At 37.2% G+C, this 14,947-nt stretch overlaps 1 protein-coding gene across 3 annotated transcripts in view; it reads left to right on the top strand.

The window, feature by feature from the left end:
• Nucleotides 1-14,947, top strand: part of TLE1 (TLE family member 1, transcriptional corepressor) — a 72,404-nt gene that overhangs the window by 8,450 nt on the left and 49,007 nt on the right. For 2 of the 3 annotated variants that reach the window (XM_080362717.1, XM_080362716.1), the window contains exons 5-6: nucleotides 12,605-12,667; nucleotides 13,593-13,667. In XM_080362717.1, coding sequence (XP_080218843.1) covers nucleotides 12,605-12,667; nucleotides 13,593-13,667 — 138 coding nt within the window. Of the gene's footprint in view, nucleotides 1-12,604; nucleotides 12,668-13,592; nucleotides 13,698-14,947 lie in introns of all 3 variants that reach the window. The other variant, XM_080362715.1, reaches the window with a different exon arrangement.

Below are 14,947 nucleotides of genomic sequence, written 5' to 3'. Positions count from 1 at the left end.
CCATGCTTCCACTATTTGATGTCTCCTAGCTCTCAGAATAGACAAGTTATCGATGCCTAGCTGCTTTTTCAATGCACTCAAAATTTTATGTCTCTGTTGTAACCCGTCTCTGTTGACTCCTTTTCAGGTTGGGCAGTCACAGCCCACACAGTTGTGTAGATTTCTTTGATCATCTTCTTTGCTTTTCTGTTCAACCTTTTTCATTTCTAACTTATCCTGTTGAAATGAGGGGACTAGAACTAAATGCAGTTCTCAGGCTGCAGATGAAGCAGAGATTTATATTATTTCTGGATGTGTGTGGGTTTTTTTGGTTGTGTGTGGTTGTTTTTGTTTGGTTGGTTGGTTTTGTTTTGTTGTTGTGTGGGTTGTTGTTTGTTTTTTTGTTTGTTTTGGTTTGTTTTTTTCCCTTTAGTAAAATTCCCAGTATCAGATTGCTCTTTTCGCTGCCAGGGAGTGCTGAACTGCTGGAGTCACCTTTCACATTTAGGTTCTTGCTCCTGAATGATGATTATAAGCTCAGGAGCCATTCCTTTACATTGAGGTCAGGGATGGCTACTCGCTGTGTACATAAATTTTGTTAATATACAATTCTTTTCATTGCCCGCTTAGACTTGTAAGGTCTCTTTGCAGTTCTTCCGTCATTGTTTTTTCTTTTCCAGGCTGAGCTGCTGAAAGTGTTCAGGAAACAGATAGCAGTAAAGGCTCATATGAAACTCCACTGGTGACCTGTTTATGGCGTAGTGCTGGAGAGGGTTGAAGATTAGATTAGAGCTTGCTGAAACCCAGTTTATTCTTAACTGAACTCTAGTTTAAATCTGAATGGTTCTAAAAATCAGTTATTTCCTGAGGTTGTCCCTTTTTGAAAGAAGGTCTAGTGATTCACTTTTTTTGGTACTTAAAAAAAGAGCCCGCTCTGTTGCTGTGTCAAGATTCATAAAAATAAATTGAAACAATGTTGAGTTTTCTCACTTGGAACCATATTCACAGTATATTTAAGTGAAATGAGAATAGAAAAATGTTTATAGCATTATTTCATAGGGTAGTAGTATTTTAAGTTCGTACATGTTGAGGCATATTTTAGTTGTTAGCAAGTCTCATTGTTATAAAATATATTTTCTAGTATGGGCAAAACAGTTAAAGAAATTAATCAGTTTGGTAGGTTTCACTGAATTTTTGATAATGATAATAGTATTCTATGGCTAATGATAAATTGCACAGTGTTTAAGATTCTAATCTCTGCTTGAGGACTGGTTGAGTTGCTCTTGCCTTTTCATTATGTTCTTCAGAGGTGAACAAATTGGCATAGATGATTAAATTACAAATTAAAGTTGTTTTAAGGGGTGTTAGGTAGGCTCTGTATAGGGGCTGCTTATCTAGAAATACCTTGTACTTCTCAGGTGATCTGAAGAACTAACTAGCCCTTTTGGCTATGTGATAACAGAACTTGAAAACTGAGGTTAATTTGTGTTTTGTTGTAGGGTTGTGTGTTTTTTGTTTGTGTGTGGGTGTTAGCTTGTTTGTTTTTGTTTCCCTCCCCCAGCAGCATGAAAGTTCTTTTTTTTCTCTTCAGTCTTTTTTATTCTTCTTGAAGCTTTTTGATGTTTGTGTAAACAGTCGGTCAAAGGAACTTACTTGTAAGGTGACCAGTCAGTGTATTGACACGAACAGACACAATAGAAAACTGCATTAGGAGGCGAGCCGTTGGGATTTGCAGTAAATATATTACAGAACACAAGTGACTTGCCGATACTGCTTGTTTAGCAGTTTGCAAGGGCAATGGCAGTATGGATTTTTGAATTAGAAGGGAAAGACTGTTCTTTCTCTGTGCTGGAACATCAAGTTGATGGCTGGGGATAAAATTGATTTAGAGAACAAACTACTGCTGCCTCTGTTTGTGCCATTTTAAAGGCTTCTATGGATTAGCAAGCAAAAACAAAAACATAGCTTTCAGTTTTGGAGAAGGGAAGCAAGAATGGGTATGCTTGTTCAGCTGCCTTGTTTAGGTAGTAAGTTTATGGGGAAACCTGCTTTTGTTAAGTCAAGAAGATGAAAGGTCATCTGAAACTGGATAGTTTTTATGAGCTATGGAAATCTGCCTATTTATTAAATTAAGTGTTCTAAAACCCTCAAATTGCTGTAGTTTCTGCTTCATGGTATGATGATCTCAATTTTTTTTTTTTAATGTATAGATTTGAATTAACTGCCTGAGGGCAGGGAATGAAAAACCCACAACTTCTTGTGAAAAATAACTAACAGCAAAATAATTTTTTTTGTGGTATTACCACAATAGTTTCCATTTACAACAAAGTTTTTTGTTTAAAACCAAAAAAGCTGAAATGTTTTATCACTGCTGATGTGTGAGTTTGGGTATAAGGTCACTCTAAATTTTTGGTTTTTTAAATGGATATAAGGCTTCCAGCTGTTACTGTGCAGGCAGCTGGCTGTCTGTGGCCTCAAATTATGGCTGTAAATTGCCAGTTAAGCAAACACAAAATCTTTAATTAACAAGACCTATGGAAAGCTCTTATGCTGTTTCTTTAATCTGAAGTATGAACTGTAGAATCACAGAACTGGAAAGTACCTAGCGGCTCCCTGTGCTCTAGCAAGACTGGCTATACTGGTGTCATTCCTGATAGAATGCTTGTCCTATCTGTTAGCAAAGACTTCGCAGGAGTGGTGACTCACAAGCTCTCCAGGTAGCAGAGTGCTTTTATGTCCTTGCTGTTGAAGTGCTTCTTCAGTTACAACTTCATTCTCTTCTGTTACAGCTTCAGCTCCTTTACTATGCATTTTTTCACCTTGGACAGGGAGAACAGATCATTCGCCTGCCTTCCAGAACGATTTTGAATGCCTCTACAGTCTAATGTTTATTCTCTGAATGCTGTTGCCCTGATGAAGTGCGGTACTCCTGGGAGGAAATGCCGTGCTGAGCTGCAGAGAGGGTTTACTTAGCCTCTGGCATACTGTGGTGGCAGCCTTTTTTGCAACAACATGCTATTGACTTACATTCAACTTCTGATCTGCTGTGACCGAGAGATTCCTTCCTGGCCCATTATTTCCTTTTCCTTTATGTTCCTGTCTAGGCATGCTATGGTCTTTTATTCCTGTTTATCCCTGTCCTTTTTCCTTTGTAGTCCACTTTCTCATTCTTTGCAAAGTGAGTTTTGAAGCTATTCTCTGGCATATTCTGTCTTTCTCAGCTTGAAGCTCTCTGCAAATTAAGGATTAGGGCAAATGAAGAGATCTTCATGCTTGTTAGTGGGAAACACTGAAAAATACTGGGCCTATCATGCATGCAGGCCTTCTTAATTTACAGAAGAGAATGATGTATTCATACACGGTTTAATCATCAAGCAGTTCTATACTTCTTCCTCTGAAGTTTTAGCTGGGTTGTGCAGTTTGTTACTCCTAAGAGTGCTATGACTGTTAAATTCTTAGCGAGGATGTTAACATCATCTGCTTCTCTTAGCTATAATTACTTTCTCTTTTTGGACATTGCATAATTCTGATGTTATTTACTGCCAAAAAATATTTCTGAGTTGTGATTTATATCCCTTTTTCACACAGATGTTCATGGATAAGAGGCTTTTTAATGCCCTAGACTTAAGGAATGGTAATTAAACTGGAGTGTCTTTGTTCCTTCATTGGCTGCCTTCTGTTTATTAGGCATTGTCCTTTTGAGGTTTCCTATTTGTTTGACATGTGTGGGTTCTGCAAGGTGTCTGCTTGCTGCTCACTGTTCACTAATGTGCTCTTTTTATTTCATCAGGCCATGTCAGTTTGAAGACATTTTACTTGGAACACTCTGACCTGTTCTTTTCCTGTAAGCTGTAGTGTTGACCTTGCATAACTAGTGATTTATGTTATGTGGTTGGTAGTGATTCTTCTATAGCTAAGTCACATTCAAAAAAACATAGCTTAATTTGGCCTTCTTTATGTCCCTTGACCATATCTTTCCTTTTCTAATTGAGGGGACTGGACCATTTTTTTTTCTTCTCCAACTATTCCAACCTGTAGAGCACTAGCTTTACTTTAGCTGTAGCTTACTAGTGGCACATAGTTACAAAAATGTGTGCTGCTGCTGTATATGTTCATACTGCCTCACCTGACCTAGTTTCCACTTCCTGTATGCTTTCCTGTTTGTTTGAAGTCAGTTAAGAATTTTCCTGGCACAATTCCATCCGTTCCCTTTTTCCTCTGTCCCTTCTTCCATTCTCAGGTGTATTAACTGTGATCCATGTCCTTAATATTGTTTCATAAAGAAAATGTCAACTCTCTGTAATGCTATTTTATCTCCCCGCTCATTAACAGATCCTATAAAGCTGATCTTACCAGTTGGCATTAGCTTTCCTGAAGTCTTATTGGCTTTTTCATTCCTCTATCCTGTCCCAGTAATTATTAACTCTGCAATGATTGTCAGTCTCAATCAAATTAATTTCTGTTTTGACAGTGTCAATCAATTCTTCTCTATTAGAATGTAATCTAGATGCTATCTTTACTATTTTTTTTCCATTCTGTGAGCAACAGAATATACATAATAAAATAATAAAATGGGGAAGAAACTTATTAACGTGTTCCCAAGGTTTTGCTGAAAGATTTCCAAACTCTTTTCCCATGTAGTGAAAACCTCTATTATATTCACCTTCCTTCCAAATCCTGTGTAGCGGATTATTCTGCTAGTTGCTAAAAAGAGTTGTCACTCTTCATGTTATTCATTAGTGAGTCAGTTGATGGCACCTGAAGCATTGATATGAACACCTTTATAAGGCCTTTGGTTGTTTCTCTGACTTGAGGAATTTTTGAAACTGAGCTGTGAATACACTAAGTATTGTAAAATGGTGAAATTGCATTTAAGATACAAAAGTGCATGTGACTATCTTGGAAAGTTTGATTTAGAAGTTATTTCTAAAGTCCTGGTGAACATAGTGTATTTTTTTTTTCCTCCATATTTCAGGCCCATGTTTTGATATGTCTTGTTTATTGGCAGGTGGCATGCTTATTTTTCTAGTCAAATCCAGATTCTACTGCTATTATAATCTTGAGTGTTGATAAGGACTGAATCCTGACTGGGAGTTTTGTTATTGACTTATATACTCTAAACATATGTGCTTGGTTTGAGGAACTTTGTTCTCTAAGTTTTAGAAGCTGTGTGGTTCTAGGCACTTTTTCAGCTCTGATTTTCTACTACCATCCCAATAAAGTGTCTCAGTGTGGCAAGTGCTGTGACCATGTATGCAGAAATTTGGATGCAGCTTGTGGGAGGGAGGATGGGCAAAATATTAAGTAGTTTTAAAATAATGACTGAGAAGTCAAGAGGGCTCATTTCTGATAGGGGCTTAGCGGTTGCAGATATACTGTTTTTCTGTATCTCATTTCTTGTATAGTGTAGCTCAGTTGTCCAGAGGAAATTTAGTTTGTAATGTCCTGAAGGGTAACAATGTAAAGTATGCTGGGTAGTTTTAGAGACCACACTTCTTCTGGAGCACTGTAAGAGCACATGAGATTTCAGTCCTGTGGGAAAGGGGGAGCCTGCTGTTCCCCAAAAAAACCTCTGCTCCCAGCCTGGTTCTTCTGATACTTTGGGCTGCTCTGCTACCTGACGGATGCCTCCTGTGAGCCTATTTAACTCACTCTTGTGGTGGTCTAAGCTGGCTCTTTGCTGTTTTCTGCTTGACTAGTTAGTTGAGATGTTGGACAAGTCCAGATGTCTCCAGTGTTGTGTGAAGAAATTGTACTTCTGGAAGCAAAGGTAGCAAGGCCTTCTCTTCTGGATTGGAGTCAGCATTGGACTTGCTCAGCATCTCATGGAAAGTAAAAAAAGTCAGAACTCTGTGTGCTGGAAAGTAAAATAAAGCTGTGTACTGATTTCAAGATTTAAACACTTATTTGTGTATTGAAGGTTAGCTTAGGCGTGGAAGGTAAGTTGTGGAACTAAAACTTGAATAAAAACTTTTTGTAGTTGTGAGTGCTTGACCAAGATGGGCTGAAGTTGGATTAAAGGAGAAATTTGATAGCTATATTTTTTAGTCAAGTTCAAGAAGAGTCTTGATATAGTGAAGATCTGTGAAAGGACCACTTTAACATCCTGACAACAGCTTATTTCTTGCCAGTTGGCTTAGGTTCTACAGGATTTACAGCTGCAAATGGAATGGACAGTTGTGTACATTGGTTCATTGAGAGCTTCGCAGCAGCCTCTCTTTATTATTATAGAAAACCTTGAAATTAGACACCTGAAATATATCTAGTCACTTCACTTTACAGTTGAATGAAGTCCAAACCTGTAGTAGATGTTTGGCAAGAGTTCCTGTTGACTTCTGCATCATATATACCTTCTTTAAATTAACCTGACCTTTCTGTAATTCAAATTGACATCTAAGAGGATTCAGATAAATGTAGTTAAGGCAGTGAATTTAAAAAAAATTACTGTTTTAACTTTGGAAACTATTTGGCATTCTGTAGCTTTATAATTTCGAGTTTTGATTCTGTTAATACTTATGTTACTTCTTCTTCTCCCTACTCCCACTTGCAATATGGTGATGTTTTGGGTTTTTTCATAGCTAAAGATTTTTCATGCCAGTCTTCTGGGGTTTCAGTATCATCATCTTGTGGGTGGCTGACCTTGCAATTAAAATGAGTAGTACAAATGTGGGGCAGAGGAAAAGCTCTATTTGTTAATGATATGTCATGTTAAACTGACAGCTTCAGCCCAAAATACAGAGATTGTTCCTGTCGCTGAAATGAGTGCTACCCATTGACGCTTGTCAGATTGAATTTCAAGTATCTGTTGAGAATAAACCTTCCCACCCCCGCCTATTGGTGAGAGTATTAGTAATGACAGTGTTTATAATTTAAAGTAGAGTTTGAAGGCCAACTTCCACAGTTTGTCACAGGGTAGTTAATACGGCGGTAAAGGGGAGATGAATGTGGCTACTTGTGCGAGTCTATTACTCAAGAGGCCTGTAAATTTGATTGGCTGCTGCAGTTCTAGCAGAATCATTCGATTTGAGAGCAATAGAAAGATAAGATATCCAATTACCCAAATGATTTGCAGGGTTAGCCAACGTTGTCATGGAGACGCGAGTTGGAACAAATTAAATTTTAAGCAATAAAATAATCTTAAAGCACGTCTGGGAACAAGAAAATTTGGCAGTGGCACTTACCTGAATTGAATCTTAGCTTGACATGCTGTTGTTTGACATTGATATACTATGGAGGCCTAAACTTTTAAATGGCATGTTGCCTTTTTTTTCTTCTTCTTTTTATTTTTTTTTCCTGTTGTGGCCATTGCCAAAACAGATTGTAGTGTATTAGTTTTAAATAAAAGGGCATTAATAATATATGCATATCTCAGTGCTCAACGTGGATTCAATAGCTCATGAATAACAAAGTTCACAGAATGCTAACCTTAATCATTTGAGGCTTTTGAATATTTAAGTTTAGAGATTTAATTATACCTCAAACATCCCCTCACCCCCTGAATTTTTAGCAACACATTTTTGTAAGTGGCTGAGTCTTTCTGTGGCGAAGTTCTAACAAAGCATGCAGAGAGCTAAGCACAGTGAAATGTTTCTTTTTTTTTGTAATTGCTCTGTGAATATGTATACTTTTTGTCTTTGAAGAGCTCAGTCACAAAAAGAATAAAGGCTGTGTTATTTAAGTGTACTGCTTATTGCAGTGATATAATATTTAACTGATTTATGGCTAGCAACAAGGATTAAAAAAAAATGGTCAAGCATGTCTCATAAAGAGGGCTTTTATCCACATGTATGTTAGATGGATGGAGATGAAAATTGGTTTGAGGTCAAGCCATTTGCAGCATTTTCATAGCCTTCGATTTTCTTCCCATCCTCACCACAGATAATCTCAAATGATTCAGTAATGACCAAAAGTGCAACATTGACCTTTAGTCCCTGGTGGATTACTGTGTTACATGCTGTAAAAGGCAGGAAGTCCATTTTGTTCTTCCAGAAGGAGTTCAGTGTTGTATTTGGCTTTCTACATGTTGAAAATATAAGTGGAGGCAGAGTACTTCAGAATTACCTTCCAAAGGTTTTGTGAATGTGATTTAATGGTATATTATTTCTGTATATTAAAGGCCGATTCTCTGATTCTTTTGCTTTAGAGGAATGGACTAGGACATGCTCTTTTTTTGGCATCATCAGAACTTCTGGGTTTTCTTGCTTTACTTTTAATCATGTTGTTCCTAAGCTATATGCTTCCCAGTCTAATGACAAATGTGATTCTCAAAATTGGGTTGACATAACTAAAGTAAATAAAAAAGTAATAAATGAGAATACATGACACTGTCCATAAGAAGTAGTGATAGAGTGCTTTCAAATAGTGATCTAACTTTGTGATGAAGGAAGTGGAGTTTGCAAAGAAAAGGAAAAAAAAAAGCTTCTGTTATACAGTAGACATTTTTAGATGAGCACTTTTTTGTATAGGTGGGCCTGGACAACTTTGGGGAGTCTTAACTCTGATAACAGGCTGCTTGTCACAATACAACTGATTGTTAAAAGTAACATCATGTTAACATTTAATTTTTGCTTTAGATCACCATGGTTGTTCTACCTATAGTCACCACTGGGACATATACGGTAGACACTGATTGGAGCAAACCCTGAATTGTTGTTGTTGAAATCTCTGAAGCTGAAAGGTGATTAACTATTTCTCCTCAGAGAAAGGTTGCACTTACAACCCACAGCCGTGGCTAGCAAGGCTAGGGCTTCCAGCCTTAGTGATAACACCATGAGTGTTAGGTGTGGTGAGAAATACCGTTAGAGTTTGGATGCTTGTATTGTACTTCCCTTGTGTCATTCCAGTGCAAAAATCTGTAGGTGTTTAAGAAATCGTGTTAAGTATGATATCTTACATGGTGCTTTGCAAAGTACAAGCTGTCAAAATTCAAAATGATCTAGGATATACTACTGTAGAGGAAAACACTTCATTTTTTTTTTTTTTAAACAGTGCAGAGGGGAAAAAACTTACAATTGTATATACAAGCTCTTTCTTAACTGCTTAGTAAAATGGCTTATTTAAATGCATATTCTTTTTAGTAACTAGTCTGGCTGCTTTGTTCTTTGCCATTATGTTAAGAATTCACTTTAGCAAGGGACAAACTTAAGTACAAACACTTGAGTTTGGCAATGGTTAGGTCAAAACATTTAAGTCCTTAATTAGATGGAACAGAAGCAAAAAAATACTTCAGTGAAGAAAAAAAATCTGTCAGCTCAACTTAATTTTACAAAATGCAGCTGAATTCCTTCATGTTAATTTTTAATGATACTTCAGAAAGGAGGGTAGCTCTTCACTCAGGGGCCTGACGAGCTTGTCATTTGCAAATAAATCAAAAGACAGTCATTACAACGGCAAGAACCAGTGAATGATGTAGTTTTGTCATTCTTTGATGGGGCCCACACTCAAGTCCTCTATTAAAAATGAATGTATTCAAGTGGCTCTGCATTAAGAACACAAACAATTAAGGGCACTTCAGATACTGCTAAGAGCTGCTGTAGAGCTAGGAGGGCTTTCATGAGAGATGCAGGCTTCTACAGTCTGCTTTACCAAGGACCCAAAGAACATGGGCTATTAGTCATGTTTGTCTATGTTCCAGCAGCTTTCTGCAAAATTTTCTTTGTTTACTCATTCTTGGATAATAGCTAACATTTTATTGGGAGGCCTCTAGAAGTAACTGATAAGTATCTTTCTTTTAAGACTTTCAAATGCATGAGCCCCAAATCTGGAATGCGTAGCTTATTCAAATGCCACCAAATGTCTGGTCTTGATTAATGAAGCTCTTCTAGAACACTTCAAAAAAATTTTTCTTTCAGAATGTATATATATACATGCACACATGTATACTTCAAGATGGTTTACCTTGAAAGGTGAATGTACATTGCCTTTTGAACAGCTAGGTTCATATTTAAAGTAATGAAAGTTCCTTTTTCTCAATTCTGAAAAGAAACTCTTGCAACTCCTGATGGGCAAGATTAGGTGAATTGTGCATTAAAATCTAACTTCTGCAATTCACTAGAGAAAAAAAATACTTTTTTAACATGTTTGTGAATAAGAATAGTTTTTACTGAACATTTGGGGGCAGTAAACAGAGTATGAGATCTCATAGTGGATAAGTAATTCTAAGTACTTTAATTGTATGTGGGAAATACGACTAGTAGGCAAACTGCCTTTTAAATCTAAGCAGACTTTTGTTACAAAGTGTAGAATAGTCTTTTCAGTTTTCTTTCAATGTAAATATATCTTAACTGGCACTTGTAATAGGAACAATCAGTCCCCAAATAAACTGATTTATGGCACGTACCTTGAAGTTCACCTAGTGCTGCAGATGAATATTACTAATATGCTATCTTATTTGTTATAGAGAAGCTCAGATATTTGGGACCTTTGCAGGAAAACCTAATAACGTGAACAACTTGCATATTGTATAGACTACTCAAAATAGGTTTGTTTTGTTTCATTTTCAGCTGCAATAAGTATACGTATATCAGTATTATGAAACAGGGAGACCTCTGTGTAGGCCATATGGACCAAAGAACTTTCCAGTAAAAAGCAGATGAATGTCTTATTTACTTTTTTCTTTTCTCTCTTATCACCTCCTGTGATTCATCCTGTCTTCTGTCCTGAAAAACAAAGGTAATCCTGTTGGTCTAGGGTAATTAACTTCTCAAACCTTAAATATCTTAGCTAAACATCAGCCAATCAGACTACTGTGTAACAGACTTTCTTTCCATACCTGACAGACCTTGCTTTCTGGGAAGACATGTCTAGTACGTGGAAAAATGCCCTTTAGTACATAAGTTCTCACAGTGGCGTAGACACTGAAATTAACAACGATTTGGTAATAGTGAAGTCTGATAATACTTAAGCTGGTAACTTCCTTTATTGCCTGTGCTGGTTTGTAAGTCCTAAAGGCTACAGAATGGCGGATATTTTATGGTTGTGACATGGCAGCTGTTGCTATTGTGAACAGAGATCTGTTCCCCTTGTTGCAGGGGGAGAAAGGTTTTGCTGTAAAGCAACTGTCACTTCATTGAACTTGTTTAAGGGGAACCCTTTTGCCATAGAAAGAAACCATCCCAGAACTGCTTTGGAGATGCTTGTCTCTGCAAAACTTCAGCGTGGATGTGTCAAATGCCAAACTTTGGTCTGGTAGGATAGTTCAGCTTGTGTCAGAGAGACATGTTGTTTTAGTCTCAGTGCTATCAACAATTCTCCCTGTGTCTGTCAGAGGTGAGGAAAGAGGTGTTAAAGCTTGCCAGCTGTATTTAAATCCCAAATCACCTGTCTGCTGAGGCACAAAAGCCACACTTGGCTTTTGTATCCTAATTACTGCTTGACTGATATGTAAGGATCAGTGCATAGTAATGTCTTCCTAAGAAACTGAGGATGATGGGAGGGCTCAGGGAAAAACTAGACAAACGAGTTAACAATGTTAACTCTTCTTTGGAAGAGTTTATCTTTGCTTAGGTTTATGCATGTCATTTCATGGAAGGCCTAATGATTGTCAGCAGTTTTGTGTCTTAAAACAAATAAAGCCAAGAAATATCTTCATGGATTAATGATACAACAGAGATGGACAGGAGCTGTTCAGCGTGTCTTATATATAGATTGTTTAAATCTAGATGCTAATTTTAGTTTTGTGCAACTGTACTACAGTGACTGCAGGAAGTGTTTTTAAGGAAAACTGTAGGACCGTCTTAAGTACCTTTAAGACTTGAGGGTTAATTCTAATGGTGGTTCTGAATGGTGGGCAGATGTATAGGTCTGAAAAGCTGTAAGTACATCCAAGACTGAGTAATGGGAGAAGAAGATACCTGTGCCCTACCAGAAATCCTGTGTTCAGTTTCATGTGCTAGAAGTGGGAGATATAAAAGCCTGAGATAGATAAAGCTGTGGAAAAGTTGGACTTTGTCCTGTTGTCTTCTCTGCTGCTTTCAGTGAAGGATTGTTCTGTTTTCTGCTAGCTCCTAGCCTTATTCTTGGTTTCACTAATTTGTTGTTATTGATTATCACATTTTCTGATTCATTTTCTGCATAATTTTAATTTTCTCTCAATATGGGTGTTTTAGAAGTCTATACCATTTGTCTCCATTCTGTCTTGCTTCTATTTTGATGTTTCTTTTGTATGACTGATGGTGTGTTTCTGTCAGCAAAACTAATTTTACCTTTTAATAAGCAGATAAAATTGATCATGAAAGAAACATTTTTCTTCCATGCCTGTCGCATTCATGTTATGCTGCTTGATAATTTGAGTAATAATAAATCTATCTTTTAAAAGGCTTTATCTTGAACTTAATGGATTTCAAAAATGCTTTACTTGTTAATGAGCTATATACAAGGACCAGATTTGTGCCTAAATGTGTATACAGATTAGATGCTTTAGACATGGCAGATGTCTTAGAGTAGCTAACTAACTCTCTGTCCTCATCTGGGCTTATATATTAACTATTTACATTGGCAGTAGTATGAAAATGTGGATTTGTTGTTCCTTCCTTAACTGTGTGAACGTAATGTCATCCTGTACACTAGTTGATATATGGCAACAAATGTAAACCACAGTTTTAATCAAAATACTTTTCCTCTATAGACAGAAATCGCCAAGAGATTGAATACAATTTGTGCACAAGTCATCCCATTTTTGTCTCAGGAAGTAAGTAAAACTGTTCAGCTGTTAAAGTGCAATTATGTTGCTTTTCTGTTTGCAAATTAGCTAGTTTTAAGATGTTAATTTTGTCACAATACACAAGTGTAAGGAACATCTGTTATAGCTGAAGTGTGCAAACCCCCTGCTAATTCAGTCTAACAAATCTGAGTTCAAACTAGTGACAATGGCTCAGCCTTATTCATTGCCTGAGGAGAGTGGGAGTTTGGATAATATTACCAATGTAAGAAAATGCTTTTATTTCTAATCATGGCAATTGCTTATATGATATTCGGTTCTCAAATGGGAATCCAGTGAAATCAGCATGCTTATCTTGTCTATGTAATTTGTATCAAATTTTAATGTAAAAGGTGAGTAGTTAGCTCAGATGCAAAACACTCTTTAAGATTACAAGCCTGCATCTGGTCTGGATGACTGTGATTGTAGCATATTGTGGGCAGCTGCTGTTACACTTTGAAGCCTGTTATTTTGAATATGCCTTTTCAAACTCTACAGTTCACAAGTAGTATTTGTAACTCTTGTTGAGGTCAGTGAAGCACTTGTTTTCCCTGTTTGAAATTTCAGTAGGTTTTGCTGTGTGAGTGCAAAGTATATAAATGTTAAAACTGACACTAATGTGAAGCTGACATTATCTTCCTGTCAACTCAATTAGAAACTGATTACTCATTTGCCAGAAAATTAATATTGAATTGGCATGGGGGAAGAGGTAAGCTAGGTGCCTTCAGGGCTCTTGTTTGCTTTTGAACAGGTGAGAAATAAGGCACTGTTATTTATTTGCATGGGATGTCTTGGAATAGGTAGGCTAGGCTTCTGCAAGAAAACTGGTTGTGCAAGTGTCTGTGATCCACGTTTGATTTGGTGTGGGCAATACCTTAACACAAATTCCTCCCCATACCCCTTCTTCTTTTGATAGCATCAGCAGCAAGTGGCCCAAGCCGTAGAACGTGCCAAACAAGTGACCATGGCTGAACTGAATGCCATCATCGGGGTACGTGGCCTTCCAGGTCTACCTCCTACAGTGTGTATAACTTGCTTTCATATCTTACTGCTTTACTATTTTTGCAATAAGCTTAATGTTTTGATATGTGACACTGTATTGATGCCCAATGTTGCTGAAGTGTTTGTCTTGCTTCAGACAGATTTTTAGAAGGGATAAAGTTAATAGTTTACTTCGTCAGAGCATCATTTTGTGCAGTGATGCTGGGTGTAACAAAACTTTTCTTGCAAGAAATGTAATGATTAGGAGAGTTGCTTGTTTATTTGTAGGTATTGTATGTCAGTTGATCTAGCTGCCTTTGCCTCATGCTTTTTGTGACACTTGAGTTCTTGGAGCCTGTACAACTATTCATTCTTCTTTCTTTTCCCTTTCTTGTGAATCTTTCATGAATTTTAAATTAGCAAGCTACTGAAAAGAAACTTCACTTGCTTTTGAAGTAGTATTAATTGTCTGACACAGTGTTCTAATAGCCTTTCACCAAGTTTGTACTTCTAAATATGCTGAAATAAGTTAATACTGCTTGCTTGTGACTGGTTGTCAATCACAAGTCATTTGCTTTGTATTAATGAACTTTCTGAACCATACATTCCTTCCACTGCATGAGTGCATTTTCTCCACCACTAAGTCTAGAATATTTCTCGTGTTTTCTGCCCTTCCAGACTAAGTGAAAGAAGTAGCCGAAACAAGAAGCCGTCCTTTCTGATTTTATTCATATGTGAGCGCCTTGAGCAGATTCAAATTACTCATTTATCAATTTATGTTAATTGCTTGTGAGAAGATGCCCTGCTGGTCTTTATAGTTCCCTCAGACACTTTGTAATGATAATTAGACATGCTGCTGTACGGATTAACAGTGCCATAGTCCAATGACGTCTACAGACAATGGAACCAGTTAATCCATCTGTGCTTAAAATTACATCCCAACTGGAGATGGAAAAAAAAAAATAGGAGTGAGGGAGGATTAAAAGAATGAGCCTCAGCTTGAAAACTCTCCTTTCATCAGTTTCTCAATTGCAGATCTGCAGTCGGTTTGCCTGTGGTAAGCTATTGGCAGTCAATTAGTTGAAATAAACTGGGAGGGTGACCTTCATTTCCTTTTAATAGCTTTTCCTCCCTGAAATGGGGAGCTTCAGTGGATTTTCAGCTTAAATTTTATTCAAGCTGCTTTATTACACTTGACAGATTAGCTTTGCATAAACATACCCCCCTTCAAATCTGAGCTGGTTTTTCCCTTCGTATGAAATTTTGACTGTTACTTAGTTGATTTGCTAA

Source organism: Nesoenas mayeri, assembly GCF_963082525.1.
Source record: "Nesoenas mayeri genome assembly, chromosome: Z".
In the NCBI taxonomy this organism is placed as follows: domain Eukaryota; kingdom Metazoa; phylum Chordata; class Aves; order Columbiformes; family Columbidae; genus Nesoenas; species Nesoenas mayeri.
The sequence above is the reverse complement of the archived record's forward strand: the minus strand, read 5'-3'. Positions and strand labels throughout refer to the sequence as shown.